The 13,480-nt window shown below is 44.8% G+C and overlaps 1 protein-coding gene across 1 annotated transcript; it reads left to right on the top strand.

Moving 5' to 3' along the window:
* The first annotated feature begins 916 nt into the window (after nucleotides 1-916).
* Nucleotides 917-13,063, top strand: LOC137899991 (vitamin D3 receptor A). The gene is made up of 8 exons (XM_068744031.1): nucleotides 917-1,065; nucleotides 1,257-1,387; nucleotides 6,139-6,323; nucleotides 6,642-6,741; nucleotides 7,825-8,002; nucleotides 10,154-10,305; nucleotides 10,776-10,892; nucleotides 12,209-13,063. The coding sequence occupies exons 1-8, from the start codon at nucleotides 920-922 to the stop codon at nucleotides 12,460-12,462; spliced, it is 1,263 nt and encodes a 420-aa protein (XP_068600132.1). The 5' UTR covers nucleotides 917-919; the 3' UTR covers nucleotides 12,463-13,063.
* Nucleotides 13,064-13,480: the final 417 nt, after the last annotated feature.

Here is a 13,480-nt window from a genome sequence, read left to right as displayed (position 1 = left end):
TGATCTATGTCCTACTTCTATGTAGCACCCCCCCCCCACACACACAGCCTATATTCTGCAGCTACACCTCTGCTGATGCTTTCTCACAAAACCTCTACCTTACATTCACTTTTATTTATTGTTGTTTCTTTTCATATCATTTAAGACACCCTAATAGAGCACTACCTTGACATACGAGTGTAATTCCTTCCTGGACCGAGATGGTAACTCAAATCGCTCGTATGTCAAATAAATCTTTCCCATATAAAATAACTGAAAAAAATTAATCCGTTCCGGCCGTCTAAAAAAGAGTGTGAAAAAAACTTGGTCAATTGCTATATTTAAATATACACACACACACACTCACACAAAAATATATAATAATGCAGTATTACTGGAATATAAAATGTGCTTTTCTTCTCACTGCCATCCTTACCCCTCGCTATCTTTGGACCCATCACTTATTAGAAAGAATATTCACAATCACAGTGACAAAATAGTGAACAAGTGGAGCACACGCACACTGACCCAGTGTGTGTGTTACTCTGCTGCTGCAACATTCATTGGGAGAGCCAGATGGTGAACGCTGTAGAAAATATGTCATCGTCATTCTATTCCTTCTCTTTCTGCCAATAATCCTCATTTCAATGATTGACCAATTAAAATAGTAGGTGTGTGTGTGTGTGTGTGTGTGTGTGTGTGTCCTGGGTGATTCACCCAATAGACGCGAGCTGCATAGTGTTCTTTTCTGTGATCCTGCTACATACACAAATGAGCCTGACACCTGTTTGTACAAGAGCAGAAAAAGCCAGGCGCACGCTCCGCAGGACGCGCACGTAACGGGAAGCCCTTTCCCTGCTGCGTTCACTCTGAAAAACAAGGACGAGGCCGGCAGCGTGAAACGCGCTCCAATCTGTCTCTCTCCATTTACCCTGCAGTGATGGAGCCCATGACGGTGACCACGTCAGTGGTCGGACCGGAGGAGTTCGACCGCAACGCCCCCCGGATCTGCGGCGTGTGTGGCGACAAGGCCACAGGTTTCCACTTCAATGCCATGACGTGTGAAGGCTGCAAGGGATTCTTCAGGTCGGTGTTAATGTTTGTTTCCACACGCGCCCGCCTCATCAGCATGTGTGTCTTTACAAAGGAAAACGCAACGAGGATCATGCATGCCCGATTTCTATGACGTTAGATTGATGCAACAGGTACCGTATGTTGCTGTGCTGGCTGCATGAACGTTTACATGCGTATGTGTAACACGTGATTTAATCCATTAGACGCAGTATGAAGCGCAAAGCCTCGTTTACCTGTCCATTCAACGGGAGCTGCACCATCACTAAGGACAATCGGCGCCACTGCCAGGCCTGCCGTCTCAAGCGCTGCGTTGATATTGGCATGATGAAAGAGTGTGAGTCAAGGTTTTTCCAAAATGATACAATTGCTGTCGATACGTTGCGTCATGTTGTTACCCTTGCCGAAGCGGAAGCGAGGGTATTGCAATTGGGTGCGTTTGTCTGTCTGTTTGTCTGTTTGTCTGTTTGTCTGTCCGAGCTCATAAGTCAAAAAGTAGTAACCCAATCGACTTGAAAATTTTACACAAGCAAGGTTCTGTCCGTGGCTCGGTCCTCCCCAAGAATGGCGTTGATCCGGATCTGGATCCAGATTCTAGAATTATTTTTACATCTGGAATTGTGCCCGTGCTGTAAACTGCCACTTTAAGAGGGAGGGGCACGAATGGCATGATGGGAAAAAGAGTCCAGAAGGAGTCTTGTAGTACGTTCTGGAGCAGCAAGCTAGAGCAGGTTTGGCCCCTCTGATCCGGAAGCCCTGTTTACTGTCTCACAAGATCCAATAGTCTTTTGGAGGTGAGGGTCTGCAATCTCTGATTGTCGTTTTCTAGTTGCGTTTGGGTTCAACACTTTGCCATAATTAGCTGCATGTTGGCCACGGCTCTCGACTGGGAAAAGGTGGTGTGCCTCCTCCGAGTCGGTGGGGAGTCGTTGCCTCAAATGGAGGAGTTCACGTATCCCGGGGTCTTGTTCACGAGTGAGGGAAGGACGGAGCGTGAGATTGACAGACGGATTGGTGCGGCAGTCGTTGTATCAGTCCGTCGTGGTGCTGAGCCCAAAGGCAAAGCTCTCGATTTATCTACGTTCCTGCTCTCCTGTGCTTTCTGCAGAAAATGTGGAAACATTAATATTTCAATCCAAAAGCTTGAATAGTTACATTTGTCGTATTCAGGCTGTTGCTGCTAAGTGTTCAATGTTTATAGTTTTAACTACTAGTTTAAATATAATTTTATTCAGATTTTTAAAATTGTTACAATACAATAGTTTTAAAAACTCATATATTTTTTTATTTTTATGAAAGCATTTTGAGTTGTTTTTTTTCTGGCATTTTTGTACGGAAAATGAACCGAACCGAACCAAAATCACATTTTAGTGTACTGTTACACCCCTAGGAGTTACTACAGCGTTCATTGAAGATGGAGACGGACGACTTCGTTCCATAAAAGACGCAGGACTGTGTTAGGGTTTTCCTTAACCCTCCCCGGTTCTTCTTCTCCGTGTGGGTGCGTGGTCAATAAAGAGGATTTGGGTCATGATTAAGATATTTATATAACATGCAGATCAATACAAGTTGGTTCAGATATCAGCGCTGAGGTTCGATCCTGCTCCGTGTGTGAGTCTCAGGTCCGAACAAAGGGCCGCCCTCTGCGTCCGCGTCTTTCAATGCCCATGAGTCCGGCCCCCTCCAGGTGGGGGTCCCGCCCCAGCCAATCTAAGCCCATGTTTATCTGTGTTGTGTGACATCACTGTTGTGATGCGTTCAATTGAAATCAGTCATTACAATAACAAACTAAATGTGGTGCGTTCCTAGTGGTGTCGGCATGTAATTACTTTGTGGAATCCCATCTAAATACGGAAATTCCCTACAACTGGCTCTATCATCTGGCAGCGGTTCGGGTTTTGCCAGGAATACGTGGAACAAAGTACGGATATTGGCTAAATAGGCCGCTAAACCGTAGCCAGTAGCCACCCAAACGCTTGTGAGTGCAGCAGCCCGGTTTAAATAAAAGGAAATATATATAAAATATATATATAATCCTGTCACCACCTAACCTGACATGACCCAACCTGAACCAGGTACCAGTAGCAACTGCTCCTGAGGGGAGGGAGACCCAACAAGCACACGAGGACAGTCTGTGACCCGGCTTGACTGCCAGAGAGGAAAAACTTTGCCTGAAACTTTAGATATAGCAATTATTAATCAGGACATGCTATCTTTAAGCTGGTCCTTCATTTTTAAAGCCTGTGTTTTGAGCTGAGTGGAGTCGGTGGTGTGTACCGGTAGTGGAAATGGGTCTTAGTAAATGTCAGGGAAACGCCAGCCCATCTCTTGTTATGCACGCCTGGACAAGGGTTGTCCCGCCACGACCCCTCTGCTGGGGGGGGGGGGGGTGTAAAAAAAAAAGTGCTTTTAGTTCTGACACTTTCCCATGATCCTCTTCTGTTTAGCATTCAGTTGACAGTACAGTCCTGTAAATAATGGCATGCTGACACGGTACGTGCTTTTACATAGGGCGGTGCAGTGGGTAGTGCTGTGTCCTCCCAGCAAGATGGTTCCAGGTCTGATTACTATCTGCTGTTATGGTCTGCGTGTGGTTTTGCCGGTTTCCTCCCTCCTCCAAAAGTGAGTGTCTATGTGTGGCCCCCGCGACGCCCTGGCGACGTGTCCGGGGTGTAACCCCCCCCCACCCCGGCCTTTCACCTGTAGTCGGCTGGGATGGGCTCCAGCAGACCCATGACCCAGAAGACGGATGAAGATTTGATATTGTACCTTACATTTGCACCCGTATGCAACATGTCACATGGATAAGAGGCCATTCTTTTCCACGTTTGTTTCAGCAGTAACTGAAGCAGGAAGTGAAACCGAGAAGCGCGTGAGATGAACTAAAACCCGCTATTAAAGGCCGTTTAAATGCGCTGACAAGTGACATCTCCCATGTTTGTGATAAGCCGCTACGCATCGCGCTCAGCGTGTGCGGGCACCCTGTTGCCTGGGCGACCTGATTTCACCCCTTTGCCATCGCAGGCCCTGGCCCAGCGGAGAAACACATTTGCCATGGAACCAATCCAGCTTGGCGTCGAGAAAATGGCACCGGATTTGAGTTGTTGTCAGCCCTTGTGTTTAACAACGAGTAAGCCCGCTGTGAACCTCGAACCTCCACAATGGGGGGGGGGGGGGGGGGGGGGCTTTCTTTCTTGAGCGTTACCAATGTTGACCAAATCCTAACTCTTTACTCCTCTGCCTGTCTTAAATTCTTTGCTCCTCGCTGCAATACGCGGCACCACATCCAATCAGTGGCTTTACAAACAGCAAACGCTCTTTTCTTGGTAAAGTGCTTTGCCTCTGCCAAGCGCCGCGCTGCGGGGTGGTCGACATGCTCCTTTGATGGTCTGTTCATTTCTGCTGCTTTAATGATGCCATCCAGGCCCCAAAACACTTGGCGAGACGCTGACTGCTTCAATTATGCCCCAGGTTTAGAATAGCTGCTTTGACGGTCGGTGCCAAACTTTGACCAAATGGTGCCTATTCACGATTGGGCCCTGGGCCGCCTACTTGGATGTCCTCACCACAAGGAGTGGTTATGGGTCGTTCCCTCCTGCCTTTGGACTGGGGGCGGGGGCGGGGGGCATTGGAGGTCAGCCAAAGCCTAATTAATGACAGTGGGTCAGAGGAGATGCACGCCAAATAAACCTTTTTGGTTAGCTAAGCAGTCAGATTCATTCAGTAGCCTTTTTAAGCCTGTTGTTGTTGTTGTCTCCGTCGCCACGCTGTGCAGTTATGTAACACACTACTGTGGTTGCAGTCCAGGGCGCACTCACTGAAAACCCTCTTTAAATATAGTTGTTTACAGCTTCCAGGAAAACAACCAGCACTTAGTAGAAAGTACAGGACATTATTTGATGTGTGTATTATTTTGAGTTCATTCATTTAGTCCAGGTTTGTGCTTATCAAAGTTAGGGCAACATATTTTATAGCCAACTAGAAAAGCACTCAGAGAGCACAGACCTCCGCCAAGCAGCTCATTCCCCTCCTAATTAGATTTACACCGTCCACATGGTGATCTGGATCATCACCAAAAGGTTCTAAATTGTTCTTGGTATCTTTATACAACAACCAGGAAGAGTAAAAGTGAATCAGAGTTTATGTGTGTTTGTAACAGATTTTTGAATCCGTAAATGGGGTTTTCAATGGTAAAATTAACTCATTGAATGCCAGACATTTTCAGCTCAGCTATATGCTGAGTGCCCCAGTATTTTCCCGCATTTCCAAGACCCACAGAATATTCTTTACTATGACTATGCACACACCAAATGAAAGATTAAAGTCTCTTATTTCATTAGGAAAAGAAAGTGTGTTTGTGATATCTTTATACACAAACCATGAACAGTAAAAGTGAATCTGACTTGACGTGTGTTTTTAACAGATTTGTGAATCCGTAAATGGAGTTTTCAATGTTAAAATGTAATATTTTTTTCCTAACGTCATTCTGAATCCGATCCGGATGAAATTCGGTGGTGAGATAGAGGCCCCCCACCCTACGTATGTATGTGTCAAATTCCATAAACATTGATCAATAATTCAACCGAGATTTTGAGGAACAACTTTCAAAGCGCCATTCACTGCAATGTTAATGGAAATGTCAAACTGATCCAGAATCAAGCATTTCTACTGGATTGTCACTGCAATGTTAATGGAAATGTCAAACTGATCCAGAATCAAGCATCTCTACTGGATTGTCACTGAAATGATTGATTGATTGATTGATTGATTGCTGTAATCGTCTGTTCCTGAAAATCTCATCCAGATCCGTCCAGTAAATCTTGAGTTATCTTGCTCACAGTCAGTCAGACAGAGAAACGCCGGCGGTTACATAACCTCGCCTCGGCGGAGGTAATAATAATAACGCAGTAGATTGTAGGCATGAATGTGTCGTTTGTAAACAGTACTGTTGCTGATTTGCTGCATCTGTATTCAACTGTGTTTCTTTCACCACCTCAGTATTAGTAAAAGTACGTGTGGGCGGCTCATTTCGTCCGCGGTTTATCCCATGATATTTTAATAGATTCACTTTTGCATCATTTGTTGCAGTCATTTTGACGGATGAAGAAGTTCAGAGGAAGAAAGACATGATATTGAAGAGGAAGGAGGAGGAGGCAGCTCGGGAGGCAATGAGGCCACGACTGAACGAGGAGCAGGCCCGGATCATCTCCTCCCTGGTGGAAGCCCACCACAAGACCTACGATGCTTCCTATTCCGACTTCTCCCGCTTCAGGGTGAGTTCAGTTCAAAGTGTTGCATCGATGCTGCATTTCATTTCCACTGAAACGCTAAATGGAAACAAAACATATTGTGACCAGGTGTACTTCTATAAAAACTATACCTCGAGTGGGGTAAAAAGATCCAAACAAAGGAGGATTAGTGCAATACAAAAATATATTCTCAAGCCTCTTTGGTTAAATTAAATTAACTGCTGAGGTGGTGCTAATCTGAGGCTGTTAGTGCTAATGATTCGTACTTGCTGCTGGCCACAGTGCCGAAGCCCCAGGTAGACTGGGCTGTAAAGATTGTTCTTCCTCTGTGTGTTTCCCCAGCCTCCGGTGCGTGAAGGTCCGGTAACACGCAGCGCCAGCCGGGCTGCCTCGCTTCACTCTCTGTCGGATGCCTCATCCGACTCATTTAATCACTCGCCCGGTGAGACACGCGGAGTCCTTCTCAACACGCCCTGCTTTGCTGTCATGCCGACAGGGTTAACTCAATCTTTCATGCTGCTACAGCTAATTAGCCGTTTCGATTCAGTCATATTTCTTTTTACATTAAATGTCCTGTGCTTTCATATTGTTTGCATTTCTCTCCGGGTAAAATAAATGTTAAATAAAGAAAAATAGAATCTCACCAAAACAATGTTAATTCATAGAGAATTTATATTCGCTCAACTCTGTATTTGAAGTTATCTTTTTATTTTATATTGCTTAATATATGTTTCAAATCATTTACTAACTGCGCTAACAAAAGCGCCACTTAGAAACACTAATTCTTTCTACTTTGCAGTATAGCTGGGCGGTATATTGAATATACTCGATATATCGCGGGTTGTTCCACGTGCGACGTATGAAATGATCATATCGCGAGTATTGAGTACAAATTGTTAAATGCTTTAACGCATCGGTACATAATTATCTTTGGCATGTCGCTCCCTCACTCTCTCCTGGTGCAACCAACCAGCACACTCCCCGGAAATCTTCCCTGGTTTTTCCGTTGGAGAGAGAGCGAATAAAAGTTACGAGCCCAGTCGAGTTTACGAGTTTCTACGCCGTTCATTGACGATGGAGACGGAGAACTTGGTTCAATACAAGCGCAGGACCGGCTCTGTCATCTGGCCGTGGTTTGGGTTTCGCCAGGAAGACGTGGAACAAAGAACGGTTATCTGCAAAATATGCTGCTTTTCTCCCCCTTTTTGCATGCAAATCCAACAGAAGGGTCTGTACTTGTGTTATTTTATGCTTCAAAGTGTTGAATTTAACATTTATATATTGACATAGAGGAGAACTCAGAATATGCGATAAAGCCTAAGAATATTGCAATATTGGTTTTATCGTGCAGCCCTACGTTGAAGTATCAAACAGCCAATATTTAATACTCACTGTCACCCCCCCCCCCCCCCCTCCTGCAAACATGTCTCTTGTAATTCCCCTCTGTTGATCTTGGAGAACCTTTTCATGCCTCTTTACTTTTGTGTATTCTCCGGCCTCATCTCCTAATATCCACCTCCCACAGAGTCAGTGGACACCAAGATGAACTTCAGCAGTTTGCTGATGATGTACCAGGACGGTGCAAGCAGCCCGGACTCCAACGAGGATGATGCAAAGTTGTCCATGCTGCCCCACCTGGCTGACCTGGTGTCCTACAGCATTCAGAAGGTCATCGGCTTCGCCAAGATGATCCCGGGCTTCAGGTAAACGGTGTGCACAGCAGATTCCAGAAGAACCTGCTTCAGCTCAGCAGAGCAGACGGCAGCGCAGCGTGGTTGTCGCTGCATCCAGCTTCTAAAATGTTAAAATGATTATTATTGGACAATTTTTATTGGACACATATTTGATTGATAAGACAGTAAACATCAATATGATGCATTTTGTTCAAGCGCAGCCTCAAGGACATTTATTGTTTTAATTGTGTGATTTTGTTTTATTTTTAAAGATGAAATTTCTTCAAGTCCCTGCAGATAAAATAAACTGCGCCTGCAGGTCATCAGGAATCTTTGATTATGCAGTTTAATCCCCATAAATCATTTTCTGGATATGCTTAATGAATAGCGTTATTACCTCCGCAGCTGTGCTTTATCTAAGGAGTTCCGATAATGACTTGTTGACTGGTAAAATGTTGCTGCGTTCCAACCGCGCAGACACAAAAGCTAGCAACCCGCGCGGGCTGATCCACCCACACACTGTGAGAATTTATTTGCTTTGTCCCACATGCACGCAGAACAACAGCATCAAAAACACACACACTGAGTTGAAAGGCCAGTTCATGAACGTATGCACATCCAGGCGCCACTTAATTAGAGACTGCAGAAGACGTAGCTGCAATATGGGTAAATTTCATGCAAATGTATGTCGTTTTAAGATTTTTTTTGTCTTCTCAATTGACGAATTATTTTGATCCAAATGAATTTGGATAAAAATCTCAAAGTGTCAGTGAAAGCGTTTCAGTGAATTGTAAATGAGTGCCGGTTACAGTTTTCAGTTTTCAACTCGTGGGCCCTGAGAGGAGGAGGACACACCTCAGCCTGCGTACAGCGACTGAGTGTGTGCTTTAATAGACACACACACATCCCAGGGATAGACTGTTGCTACAGCAACCACATAATGCATTCAAGGTGCACGCGGTGCGAATCGGTTTTCACTATCAAACACATAAACACACACACACAATTACGAGTGCAAGTAGTTAAATAGTGAGCACGTGTGCGACTTGTTGATTGTCCCCTGCTTAATTGTTTGTCCCTCACCAAAGTGAAGAGGCAGATAGAAGAGCGGCGTCTGTCCTTGACAACAAAATCCTGAAATGCCTTTTCTGTTTCCATGGTCACGTGTTGGACTCATTCTGTGAGTGGGCTTCGCATCAGATATCATTTTTTATTCAATTGTATTTGGCGAAACATGTCAGTCCTCTCTGTTGGAGAGGCAAACAGCACTAACATGTCGATCTGTAAATCTCTGACCGCTCTGTCCAAGCCGGGTTTGCTTATTTCGCAATGAGCAAATATATATTTGTTGACCTGCCTCGAAACGGTGACTCTGCAGTTCCTCGAACCATTCCTGAATGTGAGATGTTTTGGAGTAATTAAAACAAATTTAAGGAAATGATCACGTGGCTTCGTTCACATGGACACATTTAATCGGATTAAAAGCCTGAATAAAATGCTTCACGTACACACCCTCATCGGAATAGTCTGACCCGATCAAGCTCAATCCGATCAGGATTTTATTCCGATCGAGAGAGGTGGTTTATACCGATTGATGATCCGATCAGGGCGCATGAAAACACTTATTCTGAAGTTTCGGTACAAGCCGTCCTTCCTGCGCATGTCTTTCACGTCAGCTAAACGCGCTTCTGTTATTCACGGAAGCGAGGTGAAGCAGAGCGAGCGAAAGACAGAACTGGTCAATATCTGAGACAAACACGTTACCGGAGACATTAAAGGAACTTAAATTTGTTGAAAAACGTGACTGAAATAAATAACACTGACGTTTCAAGCAGAAAAGGGCGGAGCTATGTTTTGTTTACAACGGAAGTCGCTGCGGCTTCTTCTTCTCCTACTATTTCCGGTATATTTGGTATAAATTACGCATGTCAAAATATTTTTTTTCCGATCAGAAGTGTGATGCATGAACACGCACGTCCTAATGGGATCAATATTTTTAGGATCCATGAACACAGTGCATCCGACCATCATTTTAATCCGAACTGTGATCAGATTAAAGCCATTTTGTCCATGTAAACTCTGTCAGATTTAATCCGACCCAGATGTAATCTAAACATACGTGTGTCTGCCGCTGCTGATTTCTGCAGCATGTCAGTGACAAACTGTATCTGTGCTCTCCAGAGACCTGACAGCAGAGGACCAGATCGCCCTGCTAAAGTCCAGCGCTATCGAGATCATCATGCTGCGTTCAAACCAGTCGTTCAGCCTGGAGGACATGTCCTGGAGCTGCGGGGGTCCTGACTTCAAATACTGCATCAATGATGTCACAAAGGGTTAGTTCCATGATGATGATGAATATATTTATTAGGTAGAATGTTCGAGTACAAGTACAGTCACACAGCAGCATGTATTACAGTACAAAGACAGTCAAACATCCTGTCTAAGAGGAGCATTTCAAAAAAGCCCTTGCGGTCTTGTTTCCGTTGAAAGTCCATCTCATCTGCCACAGAGTTGTTGAAGCTAATGAGCCAGCAGAGATCATCTTTTCCTTCCACCTCATTTAACGGAGTCAAGGATCACCCAGCATTCTGCTTTCATGCACGTTACTGTGAGGTTTTACACTTCAGGCATTTTCACACACTCGCACGGTTATTTCTTCCACACGTGCAGGGCAGCGAGCAATATGTAAATGTGCACAAAGAGAAATTATTCCGATCTGAAGGCCGCCTCCACACGCGCCGCGTTTGCATTCGAAGCACAGAATACGCTACCCTATCGCTGACGTTGTCGCCGTCCTCCACAGCGGGTCACACTCTCGAGCTGCTGGAGCCGCTGGTGAAGTTTCAGGTTGGTCTGAAGAAACTCAACCTGCACGAGGAGGAGCACGTGCTGCTCATGGCCATCTGCCTGCTCTCGCCAGGTACCGCCTGCAGTTGTGTGTTCGTTTGCGGTTTGTTTGCCGTGTAGGTGGGATTTCCAGCCGAGTGAGATTGTTAGCAGATTCACTGATTATTGTGTTTCTTGCTGACCTTAATTCACCGCGAGCCTCAGTGTGTTTTTTTTTTAAGGCTACCAATTACACACAAAATAAAACGCTTTTTTTTCCTGGAAAACAAAATGGCTTGATTGCAGTATATATTAGCAAGACCGGAAATTCATGTTTGCGAGCTTTGGGTTGAAAACGCTGAATGACCACAACCACTGAGCAGCAAGGCGAGAACGGATGATGGAAGTCTCCATTCTGGTTAGAGTCCAACTTACCTTTTAATTCAAATCAGTCAATTTAAACTTTCCAGCCACCCAAAAATCCATACGTCCCAGAAGAGTCCAGTTGATGAAGCGATAATTGTTTTGCAAAAACAATCAACATAAAAAAAAGAATGTGATGAGATATTAATTTAATAGAGTGAAGAGAAGGTTAAAACAAGAAAAAGTAAAAGAGAAAAACAATTCAGTCGTTCGATTAATGGATGTATTCGCCGTGCAGTAAATAAGCAAGACCTCCGCCGAGCTGCTCATTCCCCTCCAAATGAGATTTACACCGTCCACACAGTGATCTGGATCATCACCAAAAGCTCTAGATCTAGATAGATTTTTGGTATCTTTACACACCAACCATGAAAAGTAAAAGTGAATCAGATTTTATGTGTATTAAGAGTTTTCGATATTAAAATCAAATATTTTCCACTGACTCCATTCTGGATCCGATCCAGATTAAATTCAGTGGTATGATAGAGGACCCCACCCTACATAAACATTGGTCAATAATCAACCGACATATTGAGGAACAAATCTTGAAGCTCCATTGACTGCAATGTTAATGAGAAATTTAAAGTGACCCAGAATCCAGGATCTCTTCTGGATCGTCGCCATGATGTAAACGTCTGTTGCTGGTAACATATCCCAAATATAAGAATTCTGATTCTGAAATGAGTATCTGTTAACACTCTTTGTATCGTAACTATGGAGGAATTACTTTTTCAAATCCAAATGTATCTGGATGTGTTTTGTCTGTTTTACCAGTTCCATTCATCCTTGGCTCAACGTATAGATGTGTACATTTTCTCTGTCACCTTTCGTATGATGAAAATGTGGACGAACTTTCCTTTTTAACTGCTATTCTCCGTCTCGTTCCATTCCTTCGCCTGCCTCTCTACTTCCTCCATCACTCCATCCTCGCCCATCTCCTTTGACCTTTGACCCTAACCCCCCGCACCCTCTCCTGTCCGACGGCAGATCGTCCTGGGGTCCAGGACCACAGCCGCATTGAGAAACTGCAGGATCATATGTCAGAGACGCTGCAGGCCTACATCCGGGTCAGCCACCCCGGCGGGCGCCTCCTCTACGCCAGGATGATCCAGAAGCTGGCCGACCTGCGCAGCCTGAACGAGGAACACTCCAAACAGTACCGCTCACTCTCCTTCCAGCCCGAGCACAGCATGCAGCTCACCCCGCTGGTGCTGGAGGTGTTCGGCAGCGAGGTGTCATAGCGGAGAAAACGGGACAGGCTGCCATGCACGCACGCACACACACACACACACGCACACACACACACACTCAATACACATAGGACGATCAACCAACCCCTCACCCTTTTCCTCAAGAATACCCCAGCCCAGATGCAGGAGAAAGACTGATCAGATAACCTTCATCTCTTCAGCATCTGCGCAGCCTCCAGATCTCAGATGCGCTTTGTGCCGTGGATTTCTGCGGCACACAGCACGACATTTAATGTCCTCGCATCAGGCAGACTTAATGTCTGGAATAGAAAGGCGTCCTGGATCCTCCCTGCATCCACAAATCCCCCCCCCCCCAAAAAAAAAAAGAAAATCCTCATTTGCCATCACCACCGTTGCCATGGGCTTTTTATTCTCATCTTTACAGTCGAAGCTGGTTTATTGATGTGACTGTCAGTCTAATGACTTTGTTCATGTTCATCATTGCGATGATGGACAAGGACAGAGACACAGATCATCTTACTCACCGTGCTAGCACTTGCAAGGTACCGATAAATAGCTTGTGCTAGTTTTAGGTAGCTATAAACCAGTCTTTATTTAGCTAGTTGAGCAGCAAAGGTATACAGATATATTACATGTCAACATGGCCAACCATGGGCGCGTTGATCCGACCTGATGGAAATAGTGTTTGAAAAATACTTGGTTAAGATGGGTCCCAGCAGGCGGGCTGTCCTGCTTTAGCCCCGTGTATCCCGCAGAGAAAGGGTTCAGTAGGAATATTTCTTTATGTAGGAAAGTTTCTTTATGTAGGAATGTTTCTTTATGGGAATGGTTGGGAGATTTGGAGTAAAAGAGGTTGGACCGATTGGAGGAGATGCTGCGGTTGGGATTCCTTGTTCGCAAGTCTAAAGGGAATTTCACAAAACAAGAATGTATGTATAATGCTATATAAATGATACGTTTAAGCTTACGTATAAATATATATATATATTTAAGAAGAGTGAAAAGCGGTCGCTTCAATGGAATGGAATTTAGGTTCAGAGTGTTATAA

Source organism: Brachionichthys hirsutus, chromosome 2 (assembly GCF_040956055.1).
Source record: "Brachionichthys hirsutus isolate HB-005 chromosome 2, CSIRO-AGI_Bhir_v1, whole genome shotgun sequence".
Lineage (NCBI taxonomy): Eukaryota > Metazoa > Chordata > Actinopteri > Lophiiformes > Brachionichthyidae > Brachionichthys > Brachionichthys hirsutus.
Note: the sequence above shows the minus strand (reverse complement) of the source record. Positions and strands in the feature narration are given on the sequence as shown.

Excerpts from the sequence above, each read along its gene's own strand:
- LOC137899991 (XM_068744031.1), top strand. The coding sequence starts at position 920 with ATGGAGCCCATGACGGTGACCACGTCAGTGGTCGGACCGGAGGAGTTC. Across the intron at positions 6,324-6,641 it reads CCGACTTCTCCCGCTTCAGG|CCTCCGGTGCGTGAAGGTCC; the intron begins GTGAGTTCAGTT and ends GTGTTTCCCCAG. Across the intron at positions 8,003-10,153 it reads AAGATGATCCCGGGCTTCAG|AGACCTGACAGCAGAGGACC; the intron begins GTAAACGGTGTG and ends TGTGCTCTCCAG.